The following is a 15,201-nucleotide window of genomic DNA, read 5'->3' on the forward strand; positions in this document are numbered from 1 at the left end:
CCATAGTCACCTGGGTTCAGTGATAGACATAGTTGTCATCTGCATAGCTCTGATAATCAACCTTACAGTTCTGTAAAATTTGTCCTAATGGAAGCATTTAAAGGCTAAACAGAAGGGGTCCAAGAACAGAGCCCTGAGGAACCCCACAGGACATTGGTAATCTGTCAGATTCAATGTTTCCAATGCTTACAAAATAACTTCACTACTCCAAGTAGTACTTAAACCATTGCATTACTTTTCCATTTAGTCCAACCCATGTTTGCAATCTGTGCAACAAAATTGTATGGTCTACAGCAGGGGTCCCCAACTGGCGGACCGGGGTCACGGTCCGGACCCTAAGACCTTTTTTTCCGGACCTCCAAACATTTTTGTTTAAAAGTACTGAAATCAAATGTATACATTTTTACCGAAAGTTATTTTTGAGCAGGTGTGTGCGAGGGCAGCTATGTCTGTGTCGGGTCCTTTGCAAGAGCCGGGGTCCGGAGAGATCACAAACTTTGTCTTGTACACACATTACTGAGATACGTGAATGGATTATGGCGTTGTCAAAAATTAGAAAAGTGGACTGAAAACTGCATTTTTCGAGAGGAGTGGACTGAGGCGTTCGAGTTCTACAAGTCCTGTGTGTCTTATTTATTCAGAGTCTGTTGCTCTTGTTAAAAGTGGAAACATCAAGCGGCATTTCGAGACAAGACACAAAACTTTCAACAAAAATTACCCGCCAGGATCACCCGCAAGGACGAGGAAAATTGGTGAGCTGAAAGGACAGTATGAGCGTGCAACACGGATAATAGCGCAGCCCCTTACAGCACAGCAACGAGCCTACGAGTGCTCACTTCGAGTACAATGGATTTTGGGCAAACATAGAAAGCCTTTTACTGACTCCGGAATGGTGAAAGTGTGTACGGAGGCCTTGGCAGACAAACTGTTTGAGGGTAAAGAAGGACAGCAGCTAAAACAAAAGGTTTGTCAGATTCCCTTATCATCCACAACAATAACTAGAAGAGCTGAGCTACTGTCGGAGGATGTGCAGTCCCAGCTTGACAGCTCCATCCAAAGTGCCCCGTGCATTGCGTTAGCTGTTGATGAATCAACTAACGTGAGTGACAACGCTCAGCTCTTTGTGTATGTCCGATTCTATCATCAAGAGACTAAAACATTTGTAGAGGACATTTTAGGCGTCACAGCTTTGAAAACGCATACAAGGGGAGAGGACATATATTTGGCCATAAAGGAAATGCTAACACAGGAGAATCGATGTAAAAAATGTTGTCTCCATCATCACTGACGGGGCACCGTCTATGCTAGGAAGAGAAAATGGTGCAGTCGACTGAAAGAGGACTGCATTATCCACACGTCTGTTCTCTGCTCCACATTTTCAGAGCACCATGCAGAAGCTATGAACACCAACACCAAACTAGTTAACTTTCTTGGGGCTTCATCAGCTCACCAGCATCGTCTGCTCAGGGAGTTCTTAGCAGAAGCAGATGCTCCTGCCAATGACCTGCTCTTGCACTCCAATGTGAGATGGTTGAGTAAGTATTGTCCATGTTATTGTCTACATCAATATTAAAGTCACCTGTTATTATTAAAAAGTTGTATTCAGTGCATACAACTGACAGCAAATCCGCAAACTCATTCAATAATTCTCCAGAATATTTGGGGGTTCTATAAATTACTAAAAACAGAGCTCTTGAATCACCCTTCAGTAAGAACGACATATATTCTAAAGAGATAAAATCACCAAATGTTATTTCTTTGCACTGAAATACAGTATTGATTTAATGATGGCAGCAACTCCAAAACCTTTCCTGCAAGTACGACACTTATTGAAATAAAGTCTTGTGGTGCACTTTTATTGAGAATAGTATTACTGATACCATCATTCAACTACGTTTCATTAAGAAGTAAAAAGTCCAAGCGATGAGTCAAAATCATGTCATTAATTAGCAGTGATTTGCTAACGTTAAGAAGAGCTCTTTTTAAAGTCTTTACTGGAGACACTGGTGAACTCTTTGGATGACATGTTATTGTAGTCAAATTTTTATCTCTATTAAGATTTTATGCTTTCAGGAAATGTTTCATTTTAGGAGATCAAAGGAAATTTCCTAATAAACAGTTGTCTGAATAAATCAATCAATCAATCAATCTTTATTGTATAGCGCCAAATCATAACCAATGGTATCTCAAGGCACTTTACAGTAGAGCAGTCTTAAGGACGGACTCTTCATTTTATGGATACACACATATGCATATATACGTATATACACATACATATGTATCCCACACCCAACATGAATTCATCATGGTGGCAAGGAAAACCTTCTGTTAAGCAGCAGGAACCTTGTGTGGATCCCATTCCCATAAAGGGTTGGTAACTATCTCCAGATACACTTTTCAAGTTTTTGGTAGAAATGTTCATTATGTCCGGACAGATGTGAAGATCTTATGTATTCTGAAAAAGGAACGAAGAAAATCTGTCAACTGTAGCGTCTGTAAATCTGCAATAACTGCGACCAATGGGTTCACGGTTCGTTTTTTTTCAACCAATCACGTCTCCTGGTCTTCCTGCTCGTTCACGGCCCCGTGCGTGCACGAGCGTACATTATAAAGCGCGTCACCGTTGTTAGAGGAAGCCTGGAAGTAGACAACAGAATGGCGGAGAAAGTACCTATTCCACGTTTACTGGTAACGTCTTGCCCTGCTAAGCAGGCCAAGAAAAGAAAGACGTTTTTAGAAAAAGCTGCAAAAAAGAGGTCTTTGGATTTAGCGAGAGGAAAGACAAAAATCTGCATCGGAACATCTTTTGAACTTTGGCGACGATTGAAGGAGGACAAGGGCCTGAAAACTGATGCTATGGTTGCTGAATTACTTTTGGACAGGTAAGGTTGTTTTGTTGCCTGGGTGATTGTGTTATCTTTTAAAATAGTGGAAGCAATTCAAGCTATTTGTCATATTAGCCAGATGTTAACGTTAGCGATACATGTCGCAAAGTATTTCTGTTGTTGGATTAGCCCGATGCTACTGTTGATTCTCTGTTAGTGCGAGCTAGTTTAGCAGCTACAGAGTGTGCAGTATACATGTGTGTGTTGTGTTTGCTTTCAGCAGGGCGGTCAACAGCTGTAATGTAGGATATTTGTGATTCTTTTTAGCTATAACTGTGCTCCGTCGACTTCAACGCCGTGGAAGGACTCACTTGTGAGACTACCTAATGCTACGTTCACACCAAACGCAAAGATTACATGCAAAGTCAATGGTTTAGACGCGCTGGGAGGCGAATTATTCGCCGGTGGGGCGGCGTGGACTGTTTCGCGCGTGGAAAGCGATGGCTGCTGCAAGCGCGCTCCCGATTTTCGCGTTATTCGCCGTTCGCTTGTGTTGAAAATATTGAACTCCAGCGGCTGTTTCGCGTGACGCGCGAACGCCAATCAGAGTCCTTGTTGGCAATCACGTCATGCCGTCAACGCGGAAACCATTATTTTCACCCGTTCAACCATTGAGGAGAAGCTAATCGTAGCGGTGTGTGACCACCGGGAGCTGTATGACACGGCCTGTTATTTTAACCGGGACCAGGACAAGGAAGGATTTGGTGTGGAGGAGAATCAGCGAGGAGGTGGAGCAGCAGGTAAATGTGCTCTCTGTAGTTTTCATCTTTGAAAGTCGGCAGTGAGTGAGGATAGCATTAGCTAATGATAGCATTAGCCGCTAGCACCAGCTATTTTCACTTATGGGTTATGAGAGGGAAACAAAAGTCAGGAGAACCGTAGTGGGTCAGCTGCAGGAACATCCAAACTGTGGAAATACCCTGTGGTCATGACCTTCATCGACCCCTTTGTTTCACCGCGAGAGACAAGCAGCAACATGGGGCAGAGGGTTGAGGAAGACAGGACCACAGAGTATGGTCAACCATCAGAGACTGGAGGTTTGTTTATCAGTGCAGACATATAGAAATATATACCAGGTTAATATTCAGGCCTTTATGCATCACAGGGCTTCTTCTAGTGGGGGGATCTAAATCTAGTATAGTGATTTAAAATCTATAGTAATGTGTTTATATATTGTGTTTGCTGTCACTCAGAGGTAAACAATCAGATGAGTGATGGAGAAGGACAGGGAGGGGGAACAGATAGTGCTCAGGGAGAAGGAGAAGATGATGATGATGGTGATGGTGCTACAGCAGCATCTCCTGCAGAAACAAGTGCAGCCAAACCATCTGATATGAACATGACAGAAGTTGTTTTGCATTCTGTTATAAGTAAAATGTATCTATAAATGCTTGGTATATCAGTGATGACAATGTTGATCATTACCTCATTTAATGTTTAATTAAAATATATCTATGATCTTATTTAAGTAACAGTGACTTGATAAGTTATTTTTATATATATATAATGTGTTTGTTTATTTTTAAGAAAAAAGAGCAAAGAAGAGGTCCAGCCAAGGCCCTCTAAGAGAGGTGGAGCAGCTTATCCTACAGACCTTCAGGAGACCACCTCCTCACCACCAGCTCTGACTGAGGATGAGATGTTTTTCAGAGACCTGCTTCCTATCCTGCAAAAAGTGCCACCAGAATTTAGGGAACGTTAAATTTCAAAGTTTTAAACTTCTTGATTATCATCCAGTAACACTAAATTTGGAAAGTTTTAATTAGGTTTTGGATTGGGCTGGGGTGGGCGGCACTCTTTGCATGGCAGGAACCACATTGTGAATAGTTGTTTATACTAGTTTGTTTATTATGTAAGTATTATAATATTGAGGTAAATAGTTTGTTTAAAATTGAGGTATTATGTTAATGTACATGGTGTTCTTTCAGAATTGTTGATTAAAAACACATTTTGAAGCGTACTTTTGCTTTCTTTTTAATTTCTATCAATCCATCTTAACAGCAATGTGTACACCACATCAAGGTTATATATTTTGTTCATACAAGAATATATAGTTTCCTCATATTGATTCTCTGTGAGACCTTTAATGCCTTAAATTAATTTCAGAGGTGAGGTTTCTTGGATTATTTCTTTCTGGTTAAAAATGAAGCTGACAGACGTTTCTCTCCCCATTCTTCCATATTTATTATACACATGTTAATACAATAGGAAGTTTGCTCTATAGAAGTATGTGGTTGGCTCTTAAAATAGTCGTTTTGGGTGTGCTGGTGCAATATGTCTTGCCATGGAACGGCTCCTGCAGAGAAGTACGATGTGAAGATCTCTCGTCCATAGCTGTTAGCTGTGGTCCTGAAGGAGTCACCTGTGGCCAGATACCTGCACAGTGAACAACATAGAAAAGCTCAGATCATTGATAATCAGATATATATAATGTGGGTGTGTGTACGTGTGCATAAAAGGTGGAGAGATTAGAGAGAGAACAGGCCTTATCTCCCAGAATGTGTTGCCAGATGACAATAATTAACAGTAGTAAATAAATAATGATTTATTAATAAGAGTTAAAAACAATAAATATTAATGAAACAAGCCTCATCTTCCAGAATAGGTCTTCAGAGGACAAAAAATAACAATAGTAAATAATTTATTATAATGACTAACTTTTATTTTAGTTGTAATATATTTATGATAAAGACAATAATAAAGTAGGCCTTATCTCCCAGAATAGGTATCTCCAGAAAACAATAATTTTAATAATTCTGATTTTAAATTCCCTTGGGATTAATATAGTATCTATCTTTATTGTGTATTTGAGAGATGTGTCTGATGAATCATGGCATCTTCGGTTGCTTATGAAACTTACCGGAGACAGACAGTCGTTCGGCTGCAGAGATGGAGCTCCGGTAGTTGGTATCCTGCCGGGACATCCGTGGGCCAATCCGACCCAGCAGGTCGTTGAATCGGGCGCTGGTCATCCACAGGTACCGCTGGAAGCAGTCATCATCCAGGTGTAGCTTCTGAAGCAGGCAGTGAAGCTCACCAAGTTGGATGTGGCGCTGGTTAACCTGGTGAAGCCAGGAAAGCCGACGTTTCTTCCCCTTCCGAAGTTAGGAGCAGTGAATTGACGGGGGTCCCCCATAGTTGATGGTGGAAACAGAGTGGTTGTCGCCGTTTGGGAGTCTGGTGGGCGGAGCTTCGCTTCAGACGCGAATATGAAGAAAATAGGGAAACATTTTTTGATCCCGCGAATTCTGCGGAAAGTTTCGTGTGACAGACGCGAACAGTCCCGCAGAAAACGCGTTTGGTGTAAACGCAGCATGAGAGGTGCGTGTAACTTTAGGCTGACATCATACGCTTGGCTGAGGTCTGCTTCTGTGTGCGCGTTCATGTGAGTGAGGGGGGGTGGCTTCAGAGGAAGCACAGGGGGGAGGGGGAGTCGGAAGCATGCTACATCAAAATCAAGCTAGGTTTAGAAAGTTACCGACCCTACACACACATTGTTAAACAAAAAGTTTCCACAGTGGCATAAAGGTCTCCTACAAACTGTAATAAAAATTTTGAAAAAAATTATGATTTTTTTTTTTTTTTGTCACAACTAATCTTTAAATTTCATAAAACACCTCCCCCCCCAAAAAAAAAAAATAAAATAAAAACTAAAATAAAATAAAATAATTTTGTTGGTTAAGATAATTTATTATTTGTTTAAAAAAATGCTGATAGTCCTTTTGGTTCGAGTGCTTTTAAGGTTTTAAGCAAATTTTCTTATATATTTTTTTCTCTTCTCATATAAACATCAACTCAATAACAGACGGGGCAAATTAATTACACAATGCAGTCAGAGATGTCATTTTAACAGTCCAGTCCCACTTGTTTGTGTTTTGCGCCTGGTTATAAACCATAAAGGGACGTCTGGAGCAGCCATCTTGATGGAATAGATGCGTTTCCATTCCAATGATCCTCTGCGTGCATCGCCATCTTCTGTGGCACAATAACCTTAGCAGGTAACCCAAGTCACCGATTTCAGGGATGTCATGCCGCATACATGCGTTGTGTGGGGTTGCTCAAACAGAGCTAAGCCAGGGGAAAATAAGACAGTTTTCTTTCATTCCTAAAAAAACAACTAGTCAAGGAGAATAAACAGAACGTTTGTCCACAAAACGGAGAAACAAATGGCTAGCCATCATCAACAGGAAAGCTTTCCAACCTGACCTAGAAAAGCGACACTATAAACTCTGTAGCATTCATTTCATCACAGGCAAGTGTGTATATTATACATGCATCTCTTGTCGGCCTGTCGAGATGTTTGTTGTGTTTTCATATGAATACACAACTTGCATTATTAAGTTATCATTCAGGCTGCACATCATGGGAAAGCTACGACATATAAACCATTTAACAATCCAACAACCACAGCTGAAGTTATCAATGCTTCTGTCAGATCAATCGAAAACTCCAGTAATATGGGCGGTAATACTCCTTGAGTTGGTTGCCAACCACCATAAAACCTTTAAAGCCTCATATTGACCAGGTGAAAAACAATATTGCAGCAAAAACGATTCTGTTAGCTTGTCAAAGGTCCACACACACTCCTGTCGCTATACACCACCAAAGACTTGTATGCTTTCATTTCATCCAATGTGTAGGCACTTACAATGTTCACCACATACTTTACAATGTCTTGATACAAAACGGCCAGGAACGTATCTACTTCGGACACCCATTCTGCTTTGCTGATCTCATACGGATTTTTATTGTCGATTTCACTCAACTTCTGTAAATACCTTGCTTTGCAAGTTGCAGTCAAACTATGTCTGTAGATTGTTTGTTCTGTATGACTATTTTTGTTCGGCTTTGATGTCAATTTGAAAGCTGATTTGTTACTGATTCAGTTGCTCTACTCAATACTGAATTAAGGATTTCTGCTTTTACTAGAGGAAAAAAGCAACTGGATCCAATAGACAGAAAAAACTCGAGGGTTAGCATCTGTGCGGATCCACGTGGAGCACGTCAATGGCCTTACAAGACAAAAATTTACAATTCTTGATGGATCCATTCCATTGTCTTTGTTAGAAATTGTACATATTTGTTGTGCCATTACGAATCTTTCTGAATCAGTTGTACCATCTGAATGAAAACTGTGCCTCATAACAACAGATTCTATCATGCTTGTGTTTGAATCCTGCTTGATGCTTATTAGCCAATGTAGTGCACTACAAGGTCCCTAAACACGAATATATGAATTACATTTTTCATGAATTTGAATTGTGTTCAGAATATCTATTGTAACAATGACAGTAAATAACAATGGGTTGAAATATATATCATGTTTTATTGCTAAATAACTTTGCAGTCAAGATTACATTCATGTCAGTTGTTTGTGATTTAGGGTACAAGAAGTACAATATAAACAAATGATAAAAGTGCATGTAAAATATACAATACAATTTAAATAAAATTATACGAGGTTACTTGCCTTTTTACTTTTACAGTCTATTCTGTTTTTGTAACATGTCCATGACAACATTCAGTGTTAAATAAGTGCATAGTGTGCCAACTTTACATGCATAAAGGAAAGTCATAAGACCATAAGGGTGTTTTCACACCAAATGCGACTGTTGCGACTGCAGTCATTTCAATCGCCGGTGATGAGTCGTTTGAACATAGTGGTGCTTTATGGTCACTCCATCACTTCATCGCTCCAGTGACGACCAGGGCTGTGCGTGTGTGAGAGACAGGGGAGAGGGAGGTTAACAGCTCCGCTTTTACGGGTTAAATGATCAACTTACGGAGTTACTAAAGGATGAGTTCACTCAGAATGTAGGCTTGTTCAAGAAGTTAGCCCGCTTAAATTTTGCCCCGTTAAGTGTACAGCCCTGCCGCTATAGCCATCTCACTGTAGCGGGAGGGATGGGCTGCTACCTTGGCTCTACAGACAGTGAAGGACGGCGGCGTTGTCGCTTATAGTCACTTGAAGAGTTCAACTTTTTGACCTAGTTGCTCAAATCACACAAGTCACGTCGCTTGAAGGGAGATAACTTAGGTTGCATCATTTACATTGATTTGCATGTAATCTAGTCATTTCAGTCACGTTCGATGGGAACGCACCTTAACACTGTTACTTGTGCGCTGGAAGTAGTTCGGCTGGCTGAAAATCCCTGAAGTGCCAGACCGGAAGTCCGGGGCATATAGGCTATTCAAGCTCAGTAATTGTGATTAATTGTAATTGAACTTTCCTAATTGAGAACGTAATTGTAATTGACTTTCTGAGGATACAAAATAATTGTAATTGGAAAAAATGCTCGTCACTGTAATTGTAATTAATTTGTAATTGAAAACGTAAATGTAACTGAAAAAAGTAATTGATCCCAACTCTGACAGATGGATATCAAGTGTGCAGAATGCCTCCAGCACTGATGATGCAGAAGGGACTGAACAGCATGTTATCAACAGTGGTGAGTGAAAAGCCTTTTTTAAATGAATACTGGCGTAACAGGAGTGGAATGGCCACCTTTGTATTGTGTTGAATGGTAGAATAGAATCAATGTTTCAGATGGTGGGTCAGTTCATTTATTGGTATGTTCATTCTCTCAAATATTCAGCAATGCCAGACGCAAGAGAACAAAATGAGAGTCCCTGTAAGGCTGATTTTGGACTCCACGGTTAAATTAGCCTGATCGTCTGCGATTTTTACATTTAAAATGCGGCTCTGCTACATATCAAACCAGGCACTTTCTTAACTTCAATAGTCGGCCAACTATCAGAAAGTGAACACATGTTCATGACTTAATTAAACTACCTTAATAACAAGCGAGCAACGCTTCAGTGGCTCTGCAGCTTCAGGTGACTATAAACTAGACTGATGAGAGCGAGTCATGTTGAGCGACCAACCTGTAGTGTTGCTTTTTTACTGGTTTTTATTCAGAAAAAGCAACATGTTGATATGCAATGGGCTCAGCCTGGTCTATTAAGTCAAGGCAAGGCAAACTTAAAAATGTTCACATGTGATGCTGACTTCAGCTCTGCTGCAGTTTGTTCCACTTCTTTGCAGCATAACAACTAAAAGCAGCATCACCATGTTTACTGTGAACTCTGGGCTCCACTATCTGACCTGTGTCCATAGATCTGAGAGACCTGCTGGGTTCATACCTGACTAACACCAGCAGCAGAACTTTAAAGTCTTTTGCGAACCATAAGCCCCGCCCCACTCTGCTTCAGCTGTCGGCCGGGATGAATGAAGCCAGGTAGAAATTAAACATGGATCTATCATCCAGATGTCAGTCTATCCCTCTCCATCCTTGTGTTTCCTTTGATACTCTCTCTCACAGGATGATATCATACCAGACCCGAGCCCGACAGAACCAAACGGGTCGGGCAGGGTTTAGCCATATGTAGGACACGTCAGCTGCGCGCATGTTTCCCCATGAGTGTGGGCACATACAAGACCTGTGTGACTCTCAGCAACAACTTGACGTTATAATACTTAGCTTAACGTAGAAGTGCGCGGTAGTAACGGTAGTCCAGAAAACTGGAGAGTTTTAGGGTTTTTTGAGATGGAGAAGGTGCTCGTGTTGCATGTGTTGACACGCCCTAATGAGTGGATTGACATAAGTACATAATTATTGGTCAGTTAGTAAGAATTACAGACAGAAAATGTTGACAGGCTGTCGTTTCTTCCTCAAAACCTGTAGGTTCAGCTTAATGTTCTTAACTTTTCTTTATATGCTGTAATTGTTTTCAAAGAGTCTCACTCTGTAACAGTTTATTGATAGTTAGCCCATAGTAAATTTTTAATTCTTGGATACATTTTTTAGTACTTATCATTATTCTTGTTTAAAGCTTTTCTTTTGCACTCTAAACTGTTCAAATATTGTTTGTTCAAAAGTAGTTATATAAAAATACAGATGTTTTTCCGAACATAATAATCGTGATTAAAATGTTTATCCAAATAATCGTGATTATTATTTTTTTTATGGCCCTAAATCCTTGCATGTATAAAGTAAGACTTCATATAGTAATGATGATAAGTAGCTGCACATTTGCGCCTCTGCACTTACATGTCTTGGCATGGTTTCATTATTTATTGTGTTCCTTAATCCATCCACCTTCGCACATTCGAATCGTGAAGTTCCTTAACACTAAGCAGCGATGCTGAATTCTAGCAAATTTTTGTTTAAGGTCTTTTCTTTTTGTGGTAACGGAGTGGAAAGGACAACAGAAAAGTTGGTCACAGTTGTCACACACTGAGGCACAACTCAATGGTTCTTGATGTAATATTTAATGTCCTTCATTGCCTTTTTAAAAATTGACATCAAAAGGTTGTTCTGTAAAGCTAGGCTTTATTAAGCAATACGCACTTGAGATTTCAGTTTTCCTGAAAACAATATATTAAGTATTTTTTCTGCATTTGTGTCCCTAATGAAAATTTCAAAGCTATCGTGCAGCTATTGTTCATGCTGGAGCTACAGACCACCATTGTAATACATAATATTAATTGTTACTATTATTGTTATTGTTATTATTATGATGATTAGTAAATAAAATACTCTGTTACATGATTTTATTCTTGCAGGAACAGATGCAGCACTGTTTAAAGCCAGAGCCAAGCTGGCTATGTCTTTGAAATCGTCCAAAGTGGAGAAAAAGGTAAATACACTCATCAGCCAGAATATTAATCCGTGTACCCTTTGTTCTTTGGTTAATTCATTTTAAAACCAAATCAAAATAACAAATAAACAGTGTGGTTATTTTGTTTTTCTGATTTAAAACCAAAACAGCATTTTTTTAAAAAAAATTTTAAACTTCTGTTTGTGTGATATTTACGGGGAAATTAGTGCGAGTACTGAAGTCCTCTGCACCTCGTTTCCCTCCACAGGTCCCGGACCAGGTCTCCTCACACAATAGAATGGTTTAGGATTTATTTCAGCAGTTTTCTGGTCCTGCTCCTGTTTTCATTCAGTGTGTGGATGTTTTAGCTCGTATAAAGCTGCTCACGTTTATGTTTTGTTTCGTGGCGCTAATATCCAAATCGTATAAACTGGTGACTGACTATCGACTGTGAGGCTGGTGTGAGGAACAATAGATGTTAGAACTTCACTTTTGCAAAAACAATTACAGCTTTTTTGAGGGCAGTAGAAATGTTTATTTTGCACGTCATAAATACCACTAACAGCAGCCGTCAACACACGGAAGTTGGTCATAAGAAACCAGGAGCACCAATAGATTCATTACACCACCTCTGGTTCCACACATGTGCATGTTTTACATAACATACATTTTTTGGTTTTGATTTATTAATGTATTAATTACGTTTCAATTCACCAGTAATGTGACTAATGAATTGCTTCTTTTTATGTCCGAACCGGGAGCAAAAGTCCTCCCAGTCACTAGTTGATCTGGATACTATTTAGACAGTAACACTGTTTGATAAAGTTGACAGATATTCACAGATTCAGACTTCCAACATCAATAACTCTTTAACAAAACGTCATCAACACACAAATTACACTTCTGCCATCAGTGTGAGGTGGACAACATGATACAAGATCATTTTTATCAAACGCAGCAGAGTAAAAGTCCGTCGCTTGTTCTGCGTGGGGAGATTAAAACATGTGAAGCTCTCATCATTTCCTCTTAAATATCCAAATATCACACAAATGGAACCAGATTGAATTTTAATTGGTTTTTGGTTTTCCCATTTTTATCTTTCTGGTTTTGAATTAATAAAACTAAAAAAACAATCCGTTTTTTAATTTTTCAGTTTAGTTTTGAAACGAAATAACCAAAGAATGAAAGGTATACGGATTAATATTATCTTTCTGTTTTATATATTTTAATTTATTTGACTTTGAAGTTTTAATAAAATACAATATCAGAAAGCAGGTATATTGTATGAAGTGGGAAATAACAGCTTCAAAGTGGGCACTGTTGGTGAAACAAGGATTAAAGCTCTACTCTTGTTTTCAGAGGAAGTGTCTCTGCGCATGTGCTTTTTTTGGTTCATTGCAAAATTGCACTGCCATCTATTCGCCAGGCATGTATGCTACATCTTTTTTGTTTTGTTTTCTGCAGTCCAATGTAAACAAACAAAATCCTTTTGAAAACGTTGCCGTGTCAATGCAGAACTTTTTAAATCAAAAGTGAAACATAGTCGTGTAAACAGTGCCTTAACTGTCATAGCAGTTGAAATATTTTTTGAAGGAAACACTTAAATTTGTATTATGTTTTTGTTTCCAACAGCTTTGCCATGCATCGTGCCAGACGGACCCAGTGCAAATTTTACCAAATAATGCCAGAGTTATCTTGCTGGGCACGGACTTTCCTCCTCTTTTTGTAAAAGCAGCAGATCTACAGGGCACAACTCATAACCGCAACTATCAGAGCTCGGATCAAAGCACCCAACCTAACCCCACCTTGATTCAGGATACATGTATTACCACCGCATTTAGTCAAGGGATCAAATCCAAACCACCAACATTTGGTCAAGAGATTAAATCTGAACCACAAACATTTGGTCTAGAAATTAAACCTGAACCACCAACATTTGGTCAAGAGACTAAACCTGAACCACCAACATTTGGTCAAGAGATTAAATCTGAACCACCAACATTTGGTCTAGAAATTAAACCTGAACCACCAACATTTGGTCAAGAGATTAAATCTGAACCACCAACATTTGGTCTAGAAATTAAACGTGAACCACCAACATTTGGTCAAGAGATTGAATCTGAACCACCAACATTTGGTATCGAGATTGAATCTGAACCACCAACATTTGGTCTAGAGATTAAATCTGAACCACCAACATTTGGTCTAGACATTAAATCTGAACCACCAACATTTGGTCTAGAGATTAAATCTGAACCACCAACATTTGGTCAAGAGATTAAATCTGAACCACCAACATTTGGTCTAGAAATTAAACCTGAACCACCAACATTTGGTCAAGAGATTAAATCTGAACCACCAACATTTGGTATCGAGATTAAATCTGAACCACCAACATTTGGTCTAGAGATTAAATCTGAACCACCAACATTTGGTCTAGAGATTAAATCGGAAACACTAACCTACAATAGCTTCTCTGATCCTTCAGTCTTCCACAGCATCTCCACTTGTAGAAACAGCATCTGAGTACAATAATCAATTTGGTTGAAGGATGGGCTCTTCTTCTGTGGTGACCACAACATATCTGCCTTTGTTTGTGAATGTCATCTACATCAGCCTGTATTGGCTGAAAAGAGTCACTTTAGAAGTTTTATGTTAAGATGTGATACACACCAGCTGTGCTGACATTCAACCTCACAAAAATGTATGCCACTGTATTTTTATATTGTTTCATGATGTTATCAGGTGATATGACAGCACCGTGTGTCAGTCAAACAGCAAACAAAACATGCAAATGTTTAAAAAGTCAGTCCTTGCTGTTTATGTCTAAAGCTAGCACAAACCTCTACCCCAGAGGCCCACAAGCACGTCCGCCTCACAACAAGAAGGTCCTGGGTTTAAACCGGTGGACACTTGGGTCCTTTCTGTGTGGAGTTTGCATGTTCTCCTGGTACTCCTCCTTCCAATCCAGAAACATGACTGTTCGGTTGATTGAAGTCTCTAAATATCCTGTTGGAGTGAATGGGAGTGTGAGTGGTTGTTGCCCTGTCCAGCAATAATAAAGATTTTGGGGTGTAAAGAAAAAAACGTTTGTTTTTCATGCTCAATGTCCAGCAAGTGTAGCGTTCCCCTCAGGCCGCCTCCTGTAATGACATCACGGGAGTACCTCAGTGTGGGAACCACTGATTTATAAAATGTTTGTGTGTTAAATCACCCTATTTTGATGATCAGTGTCTATTTTGTTTGTCTCTTTTTCATCAAAATCCAAGTGTTACGATTAGGGCTGGGCGATATGATCCAAAACTCGTATGATATTTTTTCTCACAATGACTATATACAATATAAATCTCGATAATTTGAATTGAAGTCTGACCAGCAAGACAATTCAGGGCTAAATTTGTTGATAGAAAATGCCACACAGGCACATTTATTAACAAACGGCTGCATAATATGTGACGCTTTCGTCTTTTTCTCCTGTAAGGGACAGTATGTATGAGTGAGATCTGGAGTGTGGCTTGTTTCGTGGAAGGTCTGGGTTAGGACACACTTTATAATCCATTTAACTGCTTTTCATGCTGGTATTTTTTTAATACAAAATCATCTCTCTTTTTCTCTCTCTCTTAAGTATGTTCTACTTAAAATATCAAAAAGTTCCCCTAGTGGTCTAAAGGTCTCCTACAAACTGTAATACACATTTTTGTGACAACTAATTTTT

At 39.4% G+C, this 15,201-nt stretch overlaps 1 protein-coding gene across 3 annotated transcripts in view; it reads left to right on the plus strand.

The window, feature by feature from the left end:
* The window catches only part of LOC114454663 (protein diaphanous homolog 1-like), a 46,283-nt gene extending 31,146 nt beyond the window's left edge, over window positions 1-15,137 (plus strand). For 2 of the 3 annotated variants that reach the window (XM_028435281.1, XM_028435283.1), the window contains 3 exons: window positions 9,261-9,334; window positions 11,452-11,525; window positions 13,119-15,137. In XM_028435281.1, coding sequence (XP_028291082.1) covers window positions 9,261-9,334; window positions 11,452-11,525; window positions 13,119-14,012 — 1,042 coding nt within the window. In that variant the 3' untranslated portion in view covers window positions 14,013-15,137. The remainder of the gene's footprint in view (window positions 1-9,260; window positions 9,335-11,451; window positions 11,526-13,118) is intronic. The other variant, XM_028435282.1, reaches the window with a different exon arrangement.
* Window positions 15,138-15,201: the final 64 nt, after the last annotated feature.

This window comes from Gouania willdenowi, chromosome 21 (assembly GCF_900634775.1).
Source record: "Gouania willdenowi chromosome 21, fGouWil2.1, whole genome shotgun sequence".
NCBI lineage: Eukaryota > Metazoa > Chordata > Actinopteri > Blenniiformes > Gobiesocidae > Gouania > Gouania willdenowi.